The following is a 23,018-nucleotide window of genomic DNA, read 5'->3' as shown; positions in this document are numbered from 1 at the left end:
AGTTTTCCGAGCAACCCTCCAACACCCTGTGCGATTGCCTCCCTGCCCTTGGGCAATATTCCTGTGGGGCTCATGTTCCAAGTATGCCCCTTTGTAGGGAAGGTCGGAGTAGTGAAACTTGGGGCCCTCCCAAGTCCCCAAACCTTGCTTATTCTCACTTGCTGGCCTGCCAGTGTTGGGGCGTAGGGATGTTAAGAGGGTGAGAAGCGTCCAGGATGACTCCAGCTTCTTGATTTGTGCAAATGGATGGGTGGAGGTGCCATTTACAGGGATACGGGACCCTGGGAGAGGACCCCGGGGACAGAGGTCAGGAGTGTTGTTTTAGAGCTGCTGGTTCCCAGGTGCTCTGAGGCCCCCAGTGGAGGGGAGACTAGGCCACGGGATGTAAGGGCTGAGAGACAGCAGCACAGACACAGCCCTGCCTTCGTGGATCTCGCCATTTTAACAGGGACAGACTTAGTCAAGTAACTACCGAGATAAATATCAACAAAGTTTCATGAAAATGAGGGAGTGATGAAAAGGTACTGAGTACTTCTGGGGAATCCATAAAACGACTGAAAGATTTTCATGAACATAGTGACATGGAGCTCCCTGGGGACACTGATGAGCGCAGTCTTGTTTTCAGTGATGGGGCAGAAGCCAGGCCGGAGTGGGTTAAGGCCGGGTAAGTGGAGGCGGAGCGTCACAACCCTTTGGACTCCAGGGAAGTGTACTGCCGCAGGGAGGGAGGGGGTCTTATCCGGAGACAGAGAAGTGTTTCAGAAAAAGTTTTTATGTTTGTTTGCAGCTCAGTTGTTTTGTTTTTAAGAAGGGAGCAGCAAATTGAAAGACTATTTCTAGGAGCCACGATGTGAGAAGAGGTGTGACAATCAACACCTTAAGTTTTCTGAGAAAGTGAGAAATGGAATCCAAAGAAGTCCTTGGGCAGGGCAGGCATTTTTCTAACCTCATGCGGGATCAGAAGGGCAAAGGGGGTGGCAATGGTGGGCTGGACCGTGGCGTTACCAGCTGATGGTTCCACTTTTCTCCATGAACAGAGGCTGAGGAGAGTGGAGAAGGCTTGGCCACGTCTTTGCGGGGACCAGGGACCGGAGGAGAGCCAGGCAGGGCCGAGGGGAGGGCCGTATGCATTCCTACTGGTGCCTGCTGCCAGGTGGTGCGCTGTCCTCCGGCAGCGGCAGGTGCAGGGCAAGCAGGTGTTCATCGGGCTGAGGATCTGTCGCACGAGTGTGACAAGGACAGGAGCAAGGACGTTTAGGGTAATGGCAAAATTAGTACGGAATGGAGGAAAATGGAATTGCAGCTGGATGTGGAGGGAAGGGAAGGAGAGGGCAACGGACTGGGCAGAAAAGGTAGGACAAAGGAGGGTCCTGGAGATGGTGAAGAAAGGTGGCAGGGGGGCAGCTGGAGGGATGGCTCATCCACAGGTGTGCTGATAGGTGATGGCGGGCGTGGGTGGGGGATCCTGTAATCCTGGTTAGTGGAGCGCAGAGACAAGGGCAGGTGTGGCCAACGGTAGGAGCCTTACGGGAGCAGACTCTTCTTCTCTTCCCCCCTTCCCCCCTTCCTTTTTTTTTTTTTTTTGTTTTCCTCCTTCCTTCCATCCTTTCTCTCTCTCTCTCTCTTTGTGTTCACTAAGGAAAGGAAAGGAAGGTCCTCATCTTCTTACCCATGGATTTCCCAGCCTCCTTCTCCCCCGTGGTTACAGAAAAGACCAACCCCTCTCTGCGTACTCTGGGTCCTGCCCCATCTCACCTGACTTGGGCACCTCGTCTTCTCTACATTCCATCTTTACCTCTCTGCTATACCATTCTCACTCCTGCAAAGATGCCTCCGTTCTTTTAAAATATGGCCCTCCAACTCTGTCTCGGAGGTATGTGCCATCTGCGGATTCCTGGGCTCCACAGGAGACTCGTAGGGTTCTCAGGCAAAGTACGCACAGCCCTGCTGCTGCTTTCATTTGAAAAAACTAACTCATTCCTACCTCCTCCCACCCTGGGCCACCTCCATCCCCATTCCCCCCCCCATTCCTCCGCTCCTCTCAGAGACAAGCTTCTCCAGATCAGTTACGCTGGATTTGCTGGCTATCACCTCATCCTCACTTCCCATTCCCACTTCCAACCTGCTGCCCTGTGGCTCTGCCTCCCAGTCTCTGCAGTGAAAAATCCCAGGGAAGTGTCAGGGTCTTCCCTGGGGTAAAAGTGGAGGATGCTTTTCAGTGCTCTCTCTGGCTTCTCAGCAGCCTTAGTCAAAGTGGACCACACCCCACCTCCTGAAATAGTTCTTCACTCAGCCCCAGAGGCACCCCGCACCCCTAGTTTTCTGCATACTTCTCTGGCAGGCTCTGCTTGTCCTGTGCTGATTCCCCTTCTTGGCCTCTACAATAGGGAACCAATTGCTTTTTTCACTTTATGCTTCTATGTGAGGCAATCCCATCCGGTTCTATGACTTCAAATACCATCTGTATTCCAATAACTCCCAGTTACTACCTCCAGCCTTGTCACTCCTGGTAAGCTTCAGACCCACATATCCCTCTGTATAGATGTCATTTCTCCTCGGATTCACAGGTCCAAAACGCAACTCTTGATTCTCACCACTTCCCTGTCAAACTTCTCGAGCCTCTGTATCTTAGAGCATGGGGCCCGGAACCATCGGTTGTTGAGATGGCCACCTAGGGGTCATCCGTGATCCCGCCTTTCCTCCCTCCCGTCTTCCTGTCCCTTGAACGATGCATTTCCCCCAACCCACCTCAAATGTCAAAGCCACGCAAAAAAAGCCTTTCTGACTGCAATCAGGTTTTCCTGTTACATACAGCATCCAGGAGCTGGCCTCAGCATTCGCCTCCCTTACTAAGCTCCCAGAAGCAGGCTCAATAAACTCTCCCGAGACAAAGGGTAAGCTTTCCCTACACCACGGGCAGCCCTGTCCCAGGCGGGCACCCAATCCCGCGCAAGTCTCCCGGGACAGAACACGCCTGGGCAGGCGCAGGCGGGAGTGGCTGCGCAGACAGCAGCGGTCGCCTCAGTGCGGCTTCCGGGTCACGCCCCCGCCCCGCGAGCCTCACTGGGACTCCGCCCTCCAGGAAAGGGGAGGAGCCTCTCTCGCGGAGCGGGGCGCGGTCGCTAGGCCCCACAGCAGCCGGTCAGCCGTCGCCCGTTTAAGCGCGGAGGGCGGGGGTCACGTGCCGGACAGGGTGGGGGCGTGGCACCAGGAAGCGGCCTCCGTGCCCACTGGGATCGCCGCCGCCGCCGCTGCTGCCCGGCCTGACTCGCCGCGCCCCGGTGCTGGGCGCCGCTAGCCCGGCTCCAAGCTGGCGGCCGCCCCCGGACCCCCCGCCGCCGCCGCGGCGCCCGCTATGGGCGAGGAGGACTACTACCTGGAGCTGTGTGACCGGCCGGTGCACTTCGAGAAGGCGAACCCAGTCAACTGCGTCTTCTTCGATGAGGCCAACAAGCAGGTCCGGGCCGGCCCGCGCCTTCCTCCCCCGCGCGGCCAGGCGCGCCCTTCCCGCGATCCCCTGCGCCCCCAGGCCGGGTGCCGGGGGACCAGGCCTGGGGCCTCCCCTCCGGTCCCGGCGCGGGACTGGCACCAGACCCGTGCTGCTGGGGGCCGAGGGACCAGGCGCCACCGCGGCGGGGCCTTTCTCCTCCAAAGTGACAGCTGGGTCGACTCCGAACCTGCGCCACCCACCCAGCAGCGCCCTTTGCCCGGTGTGGTCCGCTGTTAGCTCGCCAGCCCTTTCCCGGTGTCTTTGTTGTGTTTGTCATTAGTTACACTTGGCAGTCAACGTTTAGGCGCCGAGATTGACCTTATTCTTGGAATTTTGGAAACGGGAGGGGGAAGCAGTGTGAGGAGTAGCAGGGTGTGCTTAAGTGTATCAGTGGCGCCTTTGCTGAACCGGATTAGACTTTGTAGCCTCGGCGACCCCCGCCCGGTTTTGCACAGTGGGCGGCACTCAGAATGGTATAAGCTTTTTGGTCTCTGCTACTCCCTTGCTCCTTAAAATTCGTGCGAACACCAGGCATCTGTAGATGGGTACGTGCCACGTTAGTTTAGCTGAACCTAGAGTGGGGTGTGGTAGAAATAATCACTTGTAGGTTTGGTGTATGTGTCTAAAGTCTTTCAAAGTTCAGGCCGTTAATGTTGCCTCTTTTCCCTCCTAGGTTTTTGCAGTTCGATCTGGTGGAGCTACTGGGGTGGTAGTTAAAGGCCCAGAGGATAGGAATCCCATCTCATTTAGGTAATTCTTGACATTTACAGAATAATTTTCACCTGGAAACAAAATATTTTTTGTTTGTTATTTTTTTTGTTTCGTATTCAGAAGGTGGTTTTAAAAGTTTGTCCTTTGTCTTCTCTAAAAGTTCTAGAGTGTATGCGCATGCCAGTCCCTGTCTCTCAGGAGAGGGAAGCAGATACCTGCCGAGCAGTCTTGGTGGCATGCGTTAATACTTCTGTCAGAGTGAATGTGTCGAGTAGTTCTCTCTTGATTTGGGAATCAAATACTCTCAACATAGGGTGCCTACTTCCTCCTACTTGAAATTAGCAAGTCGGTTTATTAATGTGCCCATTTCCGGTGTCTTGACGGAGGAAGGCCTTTGTTTGCTTGTGGTCCAGCTCTTTCCAGACTGTGTGGTAGGCGGTGGAAGTTTCTAGGTTAGTGTTTCCTGTGTAATAATGCATATTAAGAAAATCGCAGCTTCCACCAACGGTCACTGGATGTCCCAGTGTATGCAGGTTGAACCAGTATAATTGCAAACAGCACTTCCTTTCACTTTCAGAAGTATCTTGATTTGGTTGATACATTATCTGGTCTTTATTCCTGTGATTACAGGAAGGGAAAGTGTAGTGTGGGCCCTCAATTCAGCGTTGATTTAAATTGTTTGCAGGTGGCCCGTGTTAATAAGAACAAGCTTTTGAAGTAGAAAATAAATCACTCATCATTTGTTGGCAAACACTGATTGCAGCCCCCGTGCTAGGCACTGGGCATGTGAAGGTTTCAATTAGCCTGGCACCCTTTGGGAGAGCTCTTAAATGTAGTGTGGGAGACAAGGGTGTAGACACAGTCTATCGATTGTGAGAAAGTGCTGTAATAGCACTGTGTTCAGAATTGGGGCACACAGAAGACATGAGACATTTATCTTGGGGTAGGCTGGGGAAGAGCATTGCCCTCAGAGAGGAGGGGCCCTTTGAGCTAAACTTTAAAGCTTGAATGGAATGATTCTACGTGGGGAAGGGAGGTGGCCTTTCAGATGGGGAGAACACCAAGTGCAGAGCTGAGCAAGCATGGTGTTTGGGGGGATTCCAGGTCTGTGTAACTGAGATCAGATGTCCTTGCAGGGAAGGAGAGGCGGTGTGGTTTGGCCACCGGCGGGCATCAGCCTGGACCTTATGTATTCTATTATGGGATCAGGGCTTTATCCTGTTGGGATAAATAGGATTTATTGGGATAAATTGTCAGATGGGGCGTGGCACGATCTTATCAGTATTGGGAAAGATCACGCTGTTCATGACATTGACGCTAGATTACCTGGAAGCATATCAAAGTCAGGGCTGCTACTGAACGAGGACTGCAATAGTCTGAACCGGGCCTACTGAAGACCAGACCCAAGGCAGAGTAGACTGTAATCACATGCGTACTCGGGAGGTACTTGTGAAGGTCTTGGGTGAGTTCTTGATCATTTGGGTGTGGAGAGTAACAGTGAGCCCATGATCCAGATTTGGGGGCTTGGTGGGGTTGCGGAAGAAGATACCAAATTTATCCTCTTTTAAATTTTAATTTTAATGGCAAACGTTTTAGCAGTTTTGTGTATTTTTAACCGTTCTCTTGGGGTATAATTAACTGCATATATTTAGCGTATACAGTTGATGAGTTTAGACATGTGTTAACCATCACTGCAGTCGTTCAGTTTGCTTGTGCCGATCTGAAATTCATCCCTTGACTTCCCTTTGTAACTTGTGTTTGAGGCCCTGTAAGACACCCGAGGTTGGGAAGCAAATGGAAAGCGTACACTCCGCTCGCTTGGCTGCGAGAGCGATGGGGAGGAGAGGTGGTGGCTTGTGGAGGAGGTTGCTGTGTGGCTATTACTTATTTATGTCCAAAGTGACTCTCCGGGGAAAGGGCATCTGTTCTCCGTTCTCCAGTCACTTGTTAACCACAAAACTGTAAATTTTGCCAGCGACGTGCTGCCAGTTGGATTTTGTTGTTTGAAAAGAAGTCCTGATAGTGTCAGAAATAGAATTTTCAACTAAGATTGGCTGCTTCCTGAGTATTTAACTCGCCTTTTCTCACAAAATGATAGATGCTAGATTTCAGTTCTTAACTTTTTAACTCATAATGGACTTTTTCCTTAAAGAATGGAAGACAAAGGAGAAGTGAAATGCATTAAGTTTTCCTTAGAAAATAAGATATTGGCTGTTCAGAGGACCTCAAAAACTGTGGTAAGACATGTCTCTCTGTTTTTAAAATTTCTTTAAATGCTTATTGTATTTTTGAGAGAGAGTGAGCGAGCGAATGAGCACACGAGCAGGGTAGGAGCAGAAAGAGAGAGAGGGAGACACAGACTCCGAAACAGGACCCAGGCTTGAACTGTCAGCACAGAGCCTGATGTGGGGCTCGAACTCACAAACCAAGAGATCATGACCTGAGCTGGTCAGTGCTTAACCGACTGAGCCACCCAGGTGCTCCTGTTTATTTTTTACAGTTTTATTTAAGTAATCTCTAAACCCAACATGGGGCTCAAACCCACAGTCCCAAATTCAAGAGTTGCATGTTCTGACTGAGCCAGCCAGGTGCCTCCTGGACATATCTTAAAATACAGAATAAAGAAAAGGACCTTAGAAGTACACTTAGAAGAGAATGGATTACATAAAACAGCTAATGGAGGCATGCATTTTAATATCTTGAGAGTTATAGTTCTGTTGTACTGTATTTGAGATTTGAGCCTGGAGAATTCTTTTTTTTTTTAATGTTTGTTGATTTCTGAGAGAGAGAGAGAGAGAGAGAGAGAGAGAACGGGGGAGGGGTAGAGAGAGAGGGAGACACAGAATCCGAAGCAGGCTCCAGGCTCCAAGCTGTCAGCACAGAACCTGATGTAGGGCTCGAATTCATGAACCGTGAGATCGTCACCTGAGCCAGTCAGATGTTTAACCGACTGAGCCACTCAGGCACCCCGAGCCTTGGGAATTTTTGAAGATGAGAGAGACATTTCAGGGGATAAATACTTGTGACCTTAGTTTGTCATTTTTGACTTAAAAATGTTTTAAAGTAATTTGGAACCTCAGGCATCTTTTGGATTGATTGGTAGCACATAGATCACGTAAGTTGTATTTGTGCCAATTTTGTGAATTAGCATTACTGGAGTAACTCCATTTACTCACTGCTTGCACCTTCGAATGCTTGATGCACTATGAACAGACATTCAGAGTTAGAGCACCTGTTTGGCATTTTCGCGTCCCTAAGTATTCACCATCACCATTTGTAACCTAGAGCAAAAACTGTTGGAAACAGGCAGAACCTGATTTCTTCCTGTCAGTATTAATTGCTAAAATTGTTGGAAAGCCTCTTATAAGAGGCACCAACACATTTCTCTGGAATCCATTGATTTTCAGTTATTAGTTTCTAAATGCTAACTGGATAATTAATTTTTTTTTTTAATTGTAAGGAGGCAGATTATCCAATTGATCTTTTTAGTTTTCCTGTCTTCTGTCAGTTTTTTTCTGACCACTTTTTAAATTTGTCTTCTGTCTTGTGATATGCTCGTGTCGGTTGGCAGTTTGCTGCTTGATCCAAATTTCTCCTTGTGGTTTTTTTATTTTTCAGGATTTTTCTAATTTTATCCCGGATAGCTCTCAGCTGGAATACACTCAGGAGTGCAAGGTACGAGCCTGGGTCCTTTCCTGGCTGCTGGCCGGCCCGCTGTGTGGGGCGCGTGGTGGGGTCCCTGGGAATTGCCAGCACACACTTGGAGCCAGGCTGTGCCTTATGCTGACACCTGTTACACTGGCCAGTTTTAAAAGTTTTTTTTTTTTCTTTTTAATGTTTATTTACTTTGAGAGAGAGAGAGCATGCGGGCACGGAAGGGGCAGAGAGAGAGGGAGAGACAGCATCCCAAGCGGGCTCCACATTGTCAGCACAGAGCCCGACTTGGGGCTGGATCTCAAGAACCGTTAACCTCATGACCTGAGCCGAAATCAAGAGTGGGACGCTTAGCCCACTGAGCCACCTAGTCAACTCAGTTATAAAAGTTTTAAAAGCCTATTCCTTCCAAAAGATGAAGTCGGGAGGATTAAATGGGTGACAGGATGTTAATCACCTGGCGACATCAGCACTTTGTCGCCCCGGCACCATCCCTGTGCTGGCTGTGCAGGGGGTCGGACCCTGGGGTCCTTTCACAGCCGAAGCGAAGGGTTTAGGAAGAGGAGTCTTTTCTCCTCGCCTGATGCTGTTTCCTTTCCTTGATTTGTTGTCCTCGTTGTGACCTTCCACTTTCTTTCCCCAAGTGTAGGTTCTAATCCGTCTTAATTAGATTTGCTGGGTAGCATAAACCAGGTGAGGGGGGGCTCAGAGCAGCCATGTGGCACCCTGGGAAGTAGCAGAAGGTGCTGGTGGCTGGGTATGGCTTTTAGTGGCTTCGTGGTGGTTTTGCTAAATGGAGTGTAGGGTGGGCTCTGCGACAAGGAGAGGCCCTTCGGCCCATGGACTGAGCCCCTCACAGACCTCAGATTCTGTGCGCCCCAGAGCCTGGGTCCCAGCACTGTGTCGCCTCGGGCTTTGGGCACAGCTGTGCAGCAGGGGAGCTGAAGGGGTGGGCCCAGGGCTCCAACCCCGTCTTGGTCCACACTCCCTGAGCACCTTTAAGCCTTTCTACTTTTATAATGCCCGTTTTTTGAATACAGCTTGACTAAGAGGAAGTCAGCTGTCCTTCGACTTCCTTGAGGAAGAAGTTGATATCTGTGCGTGCTGGTCAGTTACCTTTCTGTGAAATTCAGGCCTTTCCATCTGTTCTTGACCAGAAGGAACTAAGAGTCAGGTGCTTTAGTGCAGTGTCCCAGGTGGGAATCTGGGAAGGTTGCATTGAAAAGAAAGTTTGATTAGTAAGTAATCAAATCGGGGTAACTTTTATTAAAGAATGATAGAAACAGAGTATTTTGAAGAGTTCTACAAAAGCTTATTAATTAAAAAAGTTTTTTGTTGTAATTCTTTTCAGACCAAGAATGCCAACATACTTGGATTCTGTTGGACCAGTTCTACTGAAATTGTCTTCATAACAGATCAAGGAATTGAATTTTACCAGGTATTATGTTGATCACTCTGTTTGCTGGACAGAGATCTGTGATTGCCGTGCGGCGGCCTTCCGAATTCACTACTAAATAGATATTTTGAGATTCTAGAACTTTAGGTTTTTGTTTGGGTTTTTGTTCTTTATTTCTAATTGCAAGAAATACATGTTTTTTAGAAAATACACATTACCAGGCTACCTGGAAGGTAAAAAAGTCCCCCCATAATCCCTAGAAATAACTAGTATGACTAGTTTAGTACATTTTTCTTTATTTTCCTACGCACATGCAGACTTATTATTTTTTTTTTTTATGAAAATGGGAATGTTGTATATGAACTTGTGGCTGGCTTTTTTTGCATGGCAGTAGGACTTGGGCATTTGTCCATATTTTATTCCGAGTAGTATTGTGTTGTGTGGTGTGCTGCGGCTTAGTTCATTCCCTGTTGATGCACCTCTGCCTTGTTTTCATTTTTTTATGATTGTAAACAATTATGCAGTGAACATGCTTGCTTGCAAACATTTCTTTATGTTCTTGGGTGAGGCACTTCTTGGAAGGGGATTTATAGCACAGGTACGAACATCCATTATTGCTAAATTTTGTCCAGAAGTTTGCACTCTGACTGCCGGTGTAGGGATCTGTTTTCTACATTTTTGCCAGAACTGCAGATGAGGAGTCCATCTCCTCATTAGCCCTTTCTCAGAGGAGATAGTTGGTAAACACTCCCCATTGCACATGTGCCTTTTTACTCTGTCGACTTGACTTTGTACCTGCCTCATCATCTTGGAGTACGTTCCAGCTGCCCGACCGTCGAGTGTGCTTCTGAATCTTTCCATGGAGCTAATCTAGACAGTGTTAGGATTTTCTCAGGGTTTAGTTTTGTTGACCTAATGAAGGCAGTATAACTTAGAATGTACGGATGGAGAAAATACACCCGTGTGAGCATAATGTGAGAGTTTAATGCCATGGTGCTTTGTCGTGGGGCTGTCCTCAAAACCTTTGTAACGACCACCAGAAAGAAAACAAGCTGCACAAATCTCATACACATAGAAAGAGAGCTGTGTGTACACAGCAGGGTGGATGGGATCACCTGCTTTCCTGAAGGGCTCCTTGTGCCAATCATGTACTTTTCTGTGTAGAGGAAAATTGTACATTCACATCATCTAGATGGCCTGCAGATCTTCAAGAAATAAATTAAAAAGAAAAGAGGACTCCAGCACATCCTTATCATACCCAAATTGTCCAGAAACCCGCGCCTCTCCACCCTGACTTCCACATTGGCTCTTGAGCACAGTGCGCCAGGAGCATTCGTGTCTTGGGGCTCTAGACCATGTTCCTGAATGCATCCGAATGTTTAGAGTGTATTTAAAACACGCCTCAACCGGAAAATATTAGGTTTGCATATAGAGTGTCACGAACACGATGGTTAGTGAAAGAGAGCTGCTCCCAGACTCGGTGCTACTTGGGATCAAGACGGAGGCCAGGTGGAAGGCAGGTGCTGCAGGCTCGGCGTGGGTGATTTGGGGCACGGCTTCGGGGCACGCGTTGCTACCATGAGCTGGAGGAGGGGCGTCATCCTGGCTCTTGGGGAGGTGATGCCCAGAGAGTGTGTGGGCTCTTGCGGGGGCAGCTGGCTGCCTGGGCTGTGACTGCATAACGGTGTCTGTGCCGTATTTTCTCCTCGGTCAGGTATCCGTGCTGCCACGTCCCAGGGTCGTGGTGGGAATAAATGAGCCAAGATCCATAAATCACTGAGCGTGGGGGTCGGTAGCTGTGACAAATGAAAACTGTGCAATTTAACTCAGGGTTTTTTTCCCTGCTTTTTCCTGTTTTCATTACCATCAGTCATCTTCCATTTTGGTGATTTTAAGATAGAGACTCTGTTTCTTGAACTTTGCTTCAGGTGTTGCCAGAGAAACGAAATCTGAAACTCCTGAAGAGCCAGAATATCAACGTGAATTGGTATATGTACTGCCCTGAGGGTGCCGTGATTCTGCTGTCTACCACGGTCCTTGGAAATGTGCTGCAGCCCTTTTATTTTCGGGTAAGAGTGAGCCTCTCTTTAGGAAAAATTCCCTTTTTCCTCCTCCCACCCTGTTCCTCTAATATACTAATGTGTCCAGGACTTCAAAGGGGCAAGTTTCTCCAATAACCTCACCACTTCTGACCACTAGAGGGCACACTGTACCATCCCGGCCCGGCCAGGGATGACTTTCTGTGGGGTTAGACCCCAGGGAGTAAAGGACATAGTGGGACTTTGGAAAGGATGGAGAGAGAGAGTGCGCGTGCCTGTCCTCCGTGGTTTTGTGTAGGGAATGCTGAAGCATCAAAGGGGTTTAACCAGCTAAAACTTGTGTCACCCCAACAGGCTGGCACCATGTCAAAGCTGCCCAAGTTTGAGATTGAATTACCAGCTGCGCCCAAGTCAACCAAACTGAGCCTTTCTGAGAGAGACATCGCGATGGCGACCATGTATGTCTGTCGAGAGAATTGCTTGCTGACGTTGCTTTTGGTGCTAGAAGTACCAGAAGTGCACCCTAAAAGCACTGCAGGGCCACCCTTTCCAGAGGTGTCCAAATTGAAGCACATGATGAAGGCTCCCGCTTTTCCGTTCAGTGCTGAGATTTTATGAATAGAGAAAACTGGTTGTCGGCTTGGCCTTCTTTTCTGATTTTCCCAGCTTTGTGATTTTAGGGAAGTTTTTTTTTTTCCTCTCCCTCCACCTTTCTGGTCTGGTAAAATGAGAACATTGGACCAATTTATTTTTTAGGTATCTTAGTTCTAGAATTTTTTTTATTCCGTGAGTAGTTGAAGGTTATCTAGGACTTTTTTTAAAGCTAAAACACCTCTTAACTTGCTTTAAAGAAGAACATCGTTTATCTAACAAGCATGGAACTGAATTACTTAGTAGGAAGGTACATGCAGAGTATCTCAATTTTTAAACTTCAGTTTGGAAGTTTTTTTTTTTTTTTAAATATTTTTTTATTTATTTCTAGGAGAGAGAGAGAGAGACAGCGTGAGCAGGGGAGGGTCAGAGAGAGAGAGAGACACAGACTCTGAAATAGGCTGCAGGCTCTGAGCTGGCAGTCAGCACAGAGCCCGACACGGGGCTCGAACCCCCGAACCGCGAGATCATGACCTAAGCAAAAGTCGATGCTTAACTGACTAAGCCACCCACGCGCCCCCATTTTGGAAGTTTTAAACAGAATAATAGAAACCGGTGCAAAGAATACCTTAAATGTACCCATAAACCTACTAAAAAACGTCCAAATTTTGCTCCTGAATTACTTCTGATTCTTCTGTGGCCTAAAACATTAGTTTTGAACTTGAACATTCTTTGGCAGTTAGAATGCCTTTTTTTTTTTTTTTTTTTTAAGGCCATCTCCCGTGGCATCCCGGTTTAGAGAACAGATAGAGTGAGAGCAGCCCTCACCTAGTGGCGGCAGAGACTCACTCCCTTCCCTCTGGTCTCATCCTTGTGGCAGACGGAGGACTGTGTCACCCACCAGAATAGCAATGTGCATGCGGAAACTGGTCACAGAAACATTTCTTCCATGAGGCTTATAGATGAAGGGTGATTATATTTTCCTGTTAATAAGGAATATACTCATTACGTCGAACTTGGAAGATTTTTTAGGAAAATTTTTTAGAAAAAAAACGGACTGAGTATTACTCAAGGATAGCTATTAACAACATGCGTTTTTTTCTAGTAGTTTTGGACATTGTGCGGAAAGTTTGTTTTCCTTTTAAAGTACTGTGATGGAGGTATATTTAGTTTTGTGTCTCCCTTTTCACTTTATGTAATGGCCTTGGTTTTTTTAGCTAACTGCACTTTGTAAATATTTTTGTTGGCTGTGAAATATCCCATTAGGGAATATATCATAATTTGCTTAACTCTTACGGCCTCATAATTCAGCATTTAGGATGGAGGAATTTCAGAGGGCCCGGTGTGACGTGTCTCTCTTTGTTCTCTAGATACGGACAGCTTTACGTTCTCTTCTTGAGGCACCATTCTCGGACCTCCAATAGTACAGGAGCGGAGGTAGTCCTGTATCATCTCCCACGGTATGTTGAATGCTGTCCTCTTTGTCCAGTTTTAAAATATGAACTAAAGCTTGTCGATCTACGTTTGGACCTTTCTGTTCTCCTACAGAGAAGGTGCGTGTAAAAAGATGCACATATTAAAGTTAAATCGGACGGGGAAGTTTGCCCTAAACGTGGTGGATAACCTGGTGGTCGTTCATCACCAGGATACAGAGGTAGGAGTTGTGTGTGGGCGTGTGGTCTGTCAATGTGGCTTAAGAGCTAGGAAAATTGGGGCGCCGGGGTGGCTCGCGCTGGGGTGGCTCTGTCTGTTGAGCGGCCGACTTCAGCTCAGGTCACAATCTCACGTTTGTGAGTTCGAGCCCTTGCGTCGGGCTCACTGCTGTCAGCAGAGAGCCTGTTTCGGATCTTCTGTCCCTCTCTCTCTGCCCCTGCCCTGTATGTACTTTTTTTAAAAATAAATGAACATTAAAAAAAAAAGTTATGAAAATCGACAAAACATTCAGAACAAAGACCATGCTAAAGCTTTGGTCTTCCAGATGCAAATAGGTTTGGTATTCTAGATGGTGGAGAAAAAACAGTGGTTCCCTATCCATTGATTACAGGTAATTAAAAACTATTCCAGAAAGTAGCACGTGAGGGTATTTGACTCTGGAACAATTATTTGGTCGGCTCAGCTAAGCTGGGAATTTACTGCAGAAGCACAGTCTCCAGTGAGCATATGAGCTCTGTGTTTCCTTTATGGGGATAGATAATGCTAGGTGATCATGATTTTGAGGCTTTGTGGCCTAAGAGAAAGACTAGAACGGGTCCTTTTTTCCCCCCTACATGGTTAGCTGGGTATCTGGTCACAGACAGGCTCCTTGTGTCCCAGCCTTGTCTTGGCTAATGAAGGTCTTTCCAGCAGAAGTGAGAAAGATCTGCTGAGATCACTTGGAGCTCTTCAAGGGCAGCCTGTCATAAATGCCAGGGGTGTGCATAGGGGACAGTGTAACAGAGTCGTGACAGCACAACAGACTCCTCCCCGCCTAGAACCAGCCTGCAGCAGTGCGGTGCGGGGTGGGGCGGGGCATGCAGACTCTGAGCTGACGGGAATGGTGGGATCTGAGAGAACAGAAGGGGCAGTTAGGTCGTGGCTTGTTTCAGCATCAGAGTTTTACTTTTCTCCACTTCAGACATCGGTGATATTTGACATCAAGTTAAGGGGAGAGTTTGATGGCACTGTCACCTTCCATCACCCGGTGCTTCCGGCTCGCTCGATTCAGCCCTATCAGATCCCCATGGCAGGTAAGGGGACCTCCACGTAGTGGATGGAATGAGGGGTGCACATGGGGGTTTCCATGCCCATGTGCTTTTGGGGGGCTTTGTGTTCCTTCCAGCATCTTCCTTTTCTGGGGCTAGTTATGTGAGCATTAAAAGAATAGGTTGTGTCAAATGATTGCCTTGTATCTCCTGCTTACTTGGGAAGAAGGTAACTTCTGGTGAACTGGAGGGAAAACCAAATCTAGACCTTAACCTTCAACTCTGTTCCGGTTGTTCGGGACCAGTTAGAAGGCAGTCAGGTTCGAACGGGCTAGTTATAGTAAAACAAATGCCAGGTGTGACCAAAATGATAGCCTAGACAGAAACTATTAAGAATTCAAGAATCCATTGAATCTCTGGCCTCCAGAGTGTGGGTTGGTAAAGACTTTTTACGGCTAAAGACTGTTTGTCATGTTTGACCTGCTAGGTTGTAAGCCCCTTGCAGGCTTGTAGCGTCTCTGTGTCTTGCCCGCCCCGTGCAGTTGCAGGGTGTACCGTCAGGACGCGCTTGGTAGCTTCTCTTGTTCCCCCTTCTGCTGTTGGTCTGTTCAGCTGGTGGTTTTTGAGCTGCCTACACATTAGGATCACCTGGGGGGCTCTACCCACTAAGGGCACCCGCTGTCACCTGAGAGCAGTTCAGTCAGTGTGATTGGCAGCCAGAGTTGAGGCCCACTTGCAAGAACTTCACTCTCAGGTTCTAGATTCAAGTGTTCTTTGCCTTAGCTTGTCTGGGCCCTTCCCTCTTTTGGGCGGTCTGTCCAAAATGACCATCTTTTCCAACCCGCTGATTAAAGCCTGTCTTCTGATTGTCCCTGGGTAATCGGGGCAGAGCTGGGGCCGATGTTCGATTTGCAGGGCTGCATTTCTCAAGTTCACCATGGATGCTCGGGCAGTGCATCTGGTAGTTGGGAGTCCCTGTCATGTGAGGTGTTTGGGGTCTGTTTCCTAGAGGAAATCTCTGTGCCTGGACCTACTCTGTGCAGTGGAGAAGTGAGCTTATTATTTAGACAATTAAAGCACAAAACACTTTTATTTGAAATCAGTGACTGACCTGGGGATGTGATTTGGAGTCATCCGGGACGCGGTTCTTTACTGTGAATGTGTAAATGATGACAGGTCACCTTTGGTTATTGCAGAAGAAAGAAGAACTCTGAATGAATCCGCCATACTTTTCTCCTTCCTGGGAGGCCATTTTCATAAATTGTCCTCAACTTCCTGCTTCCTCCTTATATGTGTTACCAGTAGTACAAGACAATTCACTCCTTCCTTATTTAACTATAGTCGAATAACCATTTACTGAAGGCTTTAAAAGTATTGCATTTCCCCTTGTAAACACTGATGTGGGCAGTATTTTCTGGTGGCATCATCCTTGGATGCTTGTGTTTTTCCATTTGTAGGCCCTGCTCCTGTGACCAGCCAGTCTCCCGTGCCGTGCAAACTCTGTATCCTTTACAAAGGCCTTGCCGCTGTACGCAGAAGGGAAGATGTTACCCTCGCCCCTTTATATTGGTGTCTGAGAGTGGTCCTGAGGCCTTGGCGGCTGTGAATAACCTGAATAATGTCTTGGGAAGCCCCCTGGGGGTGCTTTCCTCACCACCTGGGTCCCAGGAGCTTCTGCAAATAGGGGGCTGGCGAATGCTAATCAGAACTGGGTTTGTCTTTTGTTTTCATCCTGGTTTACCATTTCCTATAACATGCAGATTCTTCATCCTGGATTGTCTTTCAGCCGGACATCATCATCAGCGCAAGCCAAGGTGGGTCAGAGGGGACGGTCATCATGTTAAACAGTACTTGTTGGCTTTGGATGACATTTGTAGCCAGTGACGTTTTCAAGGTGAATCTGAGAAATGACCTCTCCCTTCAACCTAGGGAATGGGAAAAATTTTCACTTTATACTCTGTTCTTTTTTATTCTGAGCATATATTATTTTTTAAATGTTTATTCTGAGAGAGAGGCACAGAGAGAATCCCAAGCAGGCTTCATGCTGTCAGTGCATATTTCAGTGTGGGGCTTCATCCCACAGCCTATGAGATCACGACCTGAGCTGAAATCGAGTCGAATATTTGACTGACTGAGCGACCCAGGTGTCCCGCATATATTACTTTTATTATAGATAGCTAAGAACGGCTATTCCCCTGCTTCTAGCCCATTCAGGTCTGTCCGTTCTGAAAGGCCAGACTCCCATAGCATGGCATGCAAGGCCCTCCCTGCCCTGTCCTTATCTCCCACTATCCTTTGCCCTTTGCTGTTCCGTCTGCACAGAAGTGCGCTCCTGCTTCCCACTGTGCTGGCGCAGCTCCTTCAGGATGCTGGCTCTCTCTTCCGGTCACCCCCCAGCACCTGTATCTTCCTGTTGGAGTACTTTCACATTTGTCTTCAGTCATCCATGTATTCTCCTGTCTTACCTGCTGGGATTCGCAAGGAGAATTCTCGAGGCCTCCACTGTCCGTCTGGAATGGTGCTGGTTCTAGACCAGCTGCGGGACAATTGAGAAGGGGTCACCCAGGTCATCTTTAATGCAGTTTTGAATTCTCTTGTGGAACCCCAATTGAAAAAGGCGCTACTGGCCTACCTGGCAGTGTGGGTGTTCGGGAAATCCATGCATTGGTGAGTGGATGAATTAAGAACTTCCCTTGGGAGCCTCTGGAGTTCCCTTTTGACATGGAGAGCCAGTGCGGGAGAAACCAAAGTATAGGACCCAAGTTAATACCACATGTTGACATCCTTTGCTACCTTCAAGGTTAAAAGGGAGCTGACTGGGTGTGGGGACAGAACTGCTCTGAGTTGATTGAAGACCTGTCACTTGCCTGTATTTCGGGAGCTATACCATTGATGCCCCTGTGATCAGAGAGGGTGACCTTGTTGGAAGGAACCATCAAACCGGCAGGGGTAGTTGACAGGGTGTCCTTCTGTTGTGTCCTGCACGCCCTGGACTGCACTTGGGTTAGTCACAGAAAGATAGTAACAGTGCTCTGCAGGGTTCCCCCCTCCCCCACACCCAAATGAATGTTTTAGGGGAGCCATCCTTTGGGCTTCTGTTCTCATTTGCATCCTGTGTGAAATCTGCTTCCTCAACCCAGGTTATCTCTGGAACCTCCAAGTAAAGCTTCAGCCCATCGTAAACCTCTTGCCAGATAAAGGAAGACTGATGGACTTTCTCCTCCAGAGAAAGGAATGCAAGATGGTCATCCTGTCTGTCTGTTCACAGAGTAAGTGGACAAGACCTTCTCCACCAGACTGATTCCAGTACGGGGCTTGTGCTGCCCACACCCTTTACTGGGAGCTGGGCCACACTTGTCTGCTTTGTCCATAGCGTGTAGCCTCATCCTTCACTTGAAGAATGGATTATTTAACCCCCTGGAAAGACCAGGAAATAGAAAAAGGACTTACAGTGTCTTGGGTAGAAAAGCTAAATGGGATGGTTCCAGGTGAAAGCAAAGCTAACTGTGGCGCACCTGAAGGTGATGAGCTAGCATCCCCGGCCTTGAACAGTTCCCAGAATCCAGGTCACTCACTGTGTATGTGTCCACTTTGAGCATTTTCTACTGAAACCCTCCGTAGCTCCTTTTTGGAGTAACCAGGAAGGGCTGGTGGGTGATTTCCAGTCTCAAATGATACCCTTTCTCTGAATGCCCCTTGAAGGTGTTTGCCCTGGTAACCCTTTGAGATTAGTCACTTCTACGCTAGCAGGCCAAGTTCTGAAGCGGATGTAAAGTCGGCTGACCTGTGTGAACATTCTTTCCAGTGTTGAGCGAGTCAGACAGGGCAACATTGCCCGTGATCGCCACGGTTTTTGACAAACTCAATCACGAGTATAAGAAGTACCTGGACGCCGAGCAGAGCTACACAACGGTAAGCTGTGTGTGTACCGGGCTCTCCTCCACCCCCACCCCCACCCCCCAGTGTGTCTCCTAAGCGATTCTAACTCGAGGTTCTGCGGAAATAACGCCACTGGGGTGTGCATGCCAGGCGGCAAGGTGGCTGTGAGGGGGAGGCCCACAGATTCAGAGTTTGTGCCTCCCGTTAGCTTGAGGTTGCGTGTCACTTAATGCCTTCACTGGTTTTTAACCTGTGTTGAATCTTACCCACAGATAGATCCTTGGCCCTACCTGTTTTATGGATAAGAAAAACGGTTTCTGCTTTGCCTTAACCTTGTACATCCTTCTGTCGGGTCAGAGCCCGGACTTAACACATTAGGAGTATAATCCTTTTGCCGCATCTTCTTTCTTTCCTTTTAGGCTGTAACCGCTGTAAAGTTAATACTCCTAGCATTCGGTCAGTGTCCTGTCAGGATAGTGATGAAGTGTTAGCCCTCTGCTTCCACTGAGCGGGTTCGTGTGTTTTTCGTGAACAGGTAGAAACCACTGCCGTGGCCTAACCAGGTTCTGCTGTATGTTAGGATAAGTGGAATGACCTTCACTTCAAAGACCTGATTGGTCCTGAGGCTTAAAACGGAAGTGGTCGTAGACACTAAGGAGAACCCAGAACTGCACTCACTCCCCTTTAGCTCCTCAGGGGTAACAGAACTGATGCGGCCTACTGAAGGCCGAGTGACCTTGGAACGCACCTGTCCCTGTCCTATGAGATACGAGGGGCGGTGGGGGGGCCTGGGCTCTTCCGGAGCCACCCCGGCCTTGCTGCTGGCTTACTGGGCTGTGGGAGATAGGAGGTCTGACCCCAGATGCGGTTCTGTGCGTCCCTGCTCTGGCTCTGAGTCTTCACACACTCATGCTGGTCAGAGTGTGGTCCACCTGCGGCGACACTGGCGCTTCTCCAGCCCCCGCCACGGCTGCACAGTCAGCACTGGGGTGAGCTGCTTTACAGGGTTCACCGAAGTAGTCTGTCTTCTCACGAAAGTCAGCCATATTTGGGTGGCCTGTTTACCACTTGAAAGCCCACACATCCAGCCGTACAAGCGGTAGGTATTCCCTTATTGTAGGATCAGTATGCCACTTCGTTTTTATTAGAAAACAAGTATGAGAAAGTCCACGATAAAGAAAATGAGGGATTTTAAGAGGTGAGAAAAATGTGTCTTATGAGGAAAGGGACTTCTGCTTTTTAGTTCCATCTGTGAACATTGGCGTATTTTCAAGATGACCCACTGACTTCCTAAACCCTGCCCCAGCCTGCACAGGAAAAATGGTTTTGTCCATGTAGTAAGTGCCATCCTCTGCTGGATCTTAGGAATTCAGTCCTCTGGGAGCCCCTGGAAGCTGATGAGAGTCCCGTTTGCAATGTGTTGTGTAGGCAGTAGAAGCGGGGCCGAGCCGGAGCAGCCCGCTCCTCAGAAGGCCGGTGCGGACCCAGGCCGTGGTTGACCAGTCTGACATGTACACCCATGTCCTGTCGATTTTCACGGAGAAGAAGGTGGGTGACAGAGTCTCAAGACAGAGATCTCTGCAGGGAACTGAGGAAAGCAGTAGAAGGCCTAACGTGATGAGAAGAACTGGAGTTATCTAGGGTGAAGACCTAGTGCTCAGAGTTTGGCATCTTAATACTCAGGCCAAGACGTGACCATCAGTGGGGGAGGTCCTGGAGGGACCTGTGCAAAGCAGCGAACCAGCACCGGGCCAGATGCGCCCGGAAACAAAGCGGGTGGACGGACAAGGAGCTGCAGGCGGCCTCCTTGCGAGCGTTTGACGTTTTGAGACCACTCTCCTTTTCCTCTGTAGGAGATGCCTCATAAATTTGTGATAGCCGTGCTGATGGAGTATATTCGCTCTCTTAACCAGTTTCAGATCGCAGTACAGGTACCTTGCAACCATTAGTGCTCCCAGCTTAGCGGCGGGGTCTGCCTACCAGACTCCAAACTCTGAGGGACTCTCCCGACACCACCATGTCGGGCTCGGGTGGGAGGAGTGGTGGTTTAATCAAGCGTCCCATCAACACGTAGGTGACAGAACCCCTTACCCGTCACTTAGAAAAGCTCCATTCCTGGCACACCTGGCCTCACATGTGTCGTAGTCGGGTGATCAGGAAACAGCCTCCCTCTGTTCCTGTCCTCAGCACTACCTACACGAACTTGTCATCAAGACGCTCGTCCAGCACAACCTCTTTTACATGCTGCACCAGTTTCTGCAGTACCACGTCCTCAGTGACTCCAAGCCTCTGGTATGTGCCCCAGGCTTTTATTTCTGGGACTAAAAACTTAGGATTTAACCATCTGACCCCTTATACTGAAGCTGGTGTGAAAACGTGTCTTTCAGGCTTGCCTGCTCTTGTCCCTAGAAAGCTTTTACCCTCCCGCTCATCAGCTCTCGCTGGACATGCTGAAGGTAACTCTTGCTACATCCCTGTTTTAAACTGCGTGCTCGTCTCTTCCTGTTGCTGGCACTCACCTGGACTTCTCTCCCCTGCCAGCGCCTCTCGACAGCAAACGATGAGATAGTAGAAGTGCTTCTTTCCAAACACCAAGTGTTAGCCGCCTTAAGGTTCATCCGGGGCATTGGCGGCCATGACAACATTTCTGCACGGAAATTTTTAGATGCCGCGAAGCAGACCGAAGACAATATGCTTTTCTACACTATATTTCGGTTTTTTGAACAGCGAAACCAGCGTTTGCGAGGGAACCCGAACTTCACACCAGGTGAGGGTGCGGCAGCGGCGAGAAGGCATGGGGTGAACACAGCAGCAAGGGATGGCTGGCAGGCTAGGGGGCGAGAAGCCTTTTGGGGGCAGTTCTCCTAAGGGGAGCCCCTGCATGAGCTGTTTTAGAAACAAAACCCCATGACGGCAGTAGGAGGACAGTCAAAACACCCCTGGACTCTGGCTTAGGCTCTGGAACCTGCACGGCTCAGGCCTGACCGCGGGTCTGGGAATGCTCCTTTCTGAAGAGTCGGGCATGAGACCAGAAAGAGCCAGGAAGGGTTTTAAACGGCCTGGGGCTTATCAATCACTCTGCTCTGCATAGCCCTGACACCTAAAGCATCCCCTCCTTTAGGAGGGGGGACGAGCAGGCCACTTTTATTTCAGGCCTGCTGACTTTTTGTAGCTTAGCCAACAGTGCAGGATGGCGTGGCCGGGACAGGCTGGCCTCTCTGCTTCGGTCTCCGAGCAGGTGGGGCTTCGCTGGGGCTGTGAAGGTGCCCAGTGGCCGTGCATGAAAGGACAACTCAAAAGCTTAGGAAAACGAAGTATTTTATGAAAGAAAAATAAGTTAAAACCCAGCATACATATCTATGAGCTGTAAAGTCTTCATTCTCGTTTCCCTTTCTGTGCCGCAGCTGATCAAATCTGCATTTCTTTTACAGGCGAACACTGTGAAGAACATGTTGCTTTTTTCAAGCAGGTTTTTGGAGACCAAGCTCTAATGAGGCCTATGACATTCTGAAATTACTCGCTAGTTTTTTTTATATATATAAAAATGTGTACAAAGTTAATTTATTGCATTAATAAAGCTCTTTAAACTACAAAATGTTATAGTAAAGTGTATCTACAACATCCTCAAATGTTACTAAAAATATGGTATAGAACTTGTGTGATGGCTTACTCCAAAACAAAAGGAAAAACGTTGCATTGATTGGCCTTTAGAAAGTGTCAGGGAGCAGATCCCACTCAGCCACGCTAGCGTCACCTTCCGCCTGCCAGAGTTGGGTCTCATTTCCAGAGAACCGGAAGGCCCCGCGGCGTCCTGGGGCTGCCTTCAGATCAGGTAATACTGCTTCACGTCCCGTCTGCGTTCCTGAGTTTAAAAAGCCCTACGGCCGAGGCTGCTGCTAAGTAGCCTGATGTCCTGTACCGTCCAGCATCCAGCTCAGCCTCGAAGGCGCCGCCACTGTCCAGTGGTAAGCTGAGCGACCCAGAGATACAAAGTCCCCCAGCCTCGCAAGAGGGCTAGAAATTTAGGAGCTGTTCTCGTTCTGTACCTTTGTATTGCTCTTGAGTGGCCAAACTTTTGGCTTTATTTATTGATGGTCCTGTGAGGGATTAAAAAGAAAAAACAACTTCTGGATCACTTCTTTAGTAGAAAAGGAAGGCGACAGGGTAGTTCTGTCACAGTACAAACTTTCTATCCCCCCGAGATTCAAAAACCCCAACTCCCGTGTTTCCTATTCTCAATGCTTCAATTTGTTCTAAAGCTCCAAGTCAAGCAAATTAGGACAATTGTCCTTTCAACCGTAGGTCATTTAAGGAAGCCGAGGTGGCTGCAGAAGGGAAGAGAAAGGACAGTCTCCAGAGACAAGCTGAGGAGCAGAAGCAGCGCTCTGCTGGGGCAGGGAGGCAGGGACCAGAAGGTGCTATCGGCACTGCTGGGCCGTGACTGGTGGTGGGGTCCCTCTCAGCCACCCCTCTCGTAGCAGGGGGAGAGCCCTCTGGGCCACCGCCACTCAGACTCCTTCACTGTCTTGACTTCCGGGCCTTGTTGCGCAGAGAAGGGGGCCTCCAGGAAAAGCGTT

At 48.8% G+C, this 23,018-nt stretch overlaps 2 protein-coding genes across 3 annotated transcripts in view; one reads left to right on the top strand and one right to left on the bottom strand.

Moving 5' to 3' along the window:
• The first annotated feature begins 3,219 nt into the window (after positions 1-3,219).
• RMC1 (regulator of MON1-CCZ1) lies at positions 3,220-22,036 on the top strand. The gene is made up of 20 exons (XM_039218428.1): positions 3,220-3,457; positions 4,164-4,240; positions 6,354-6,438; positions 7,820-7,876; positions 9,207-9,293; positions 11,180-11,320; positions 11,645-11,748; positions 13,252-13,341; positions 13,430-13,535; positions 14,496-14,607; positions 16,020-16,064; positions 16,323-16,376; positions 17,703-17,831; positions 18,368-18,474; positions 19,870-19,989; positions 20,295-20,372; positions 20,629-20,733; positions 20,829-20,897; positions 20,983-21,208; positions 21,873-22,036. Exons 1-20 carry the CDS (start codon positions 3,356-3,358, stop codon positions 21,950-21,952), a joined length of 1,974 nt encoding a protein of 657 aa, XP_039074359.1. The 5' UTR covers positions 3,220-3,355; the 3' UTR covers positions 21,953-22,036.
• NPC1 (NPC intracellular cholesterol transporter 1) overlaps positions 21,743-23,018 on the bottom strand; it is a 54,656-nt gene continuing 53,380 nt past the window's right edge. For both annotated transcript variants that reach the window (XM_039218412.1, XM_039218420.1), the window contains exon 25: positions 21,743-22,538. In XM_039218412.1, coding sequence (XP_039074343.1) covers positions 22,456-22,538 — 83 coding nt within the window. In that variant the 3' untranslated portion in view covers positions 21,743-22,455. The remainder of the gene's footprint in view (positions 22,539-23,018) is intronic.

The sequence above is a fragment of the Hyaena hyaena genome, unplaced genomic scaffold, assembly GCF_003009895.1.
Source record: "Hyaena hyaena isolate Hyena2069 unplaced genomic scaffold, ASM300989v1 scaffold_14, whole genome shotgun sequence".
Taxonomy (NCBI): domain Eukaryota; kingdom Metazoa; phylum Chordata; class Mammalia; order Carnivora; family Hyaenidae; genus Hyaena; species Hyaena hyaena.
The sequence above is the reverse complement of the archived record's forward strand: the minus strand, read 5'-3'. Positions and strand labels throughout refer to the sequence as shown.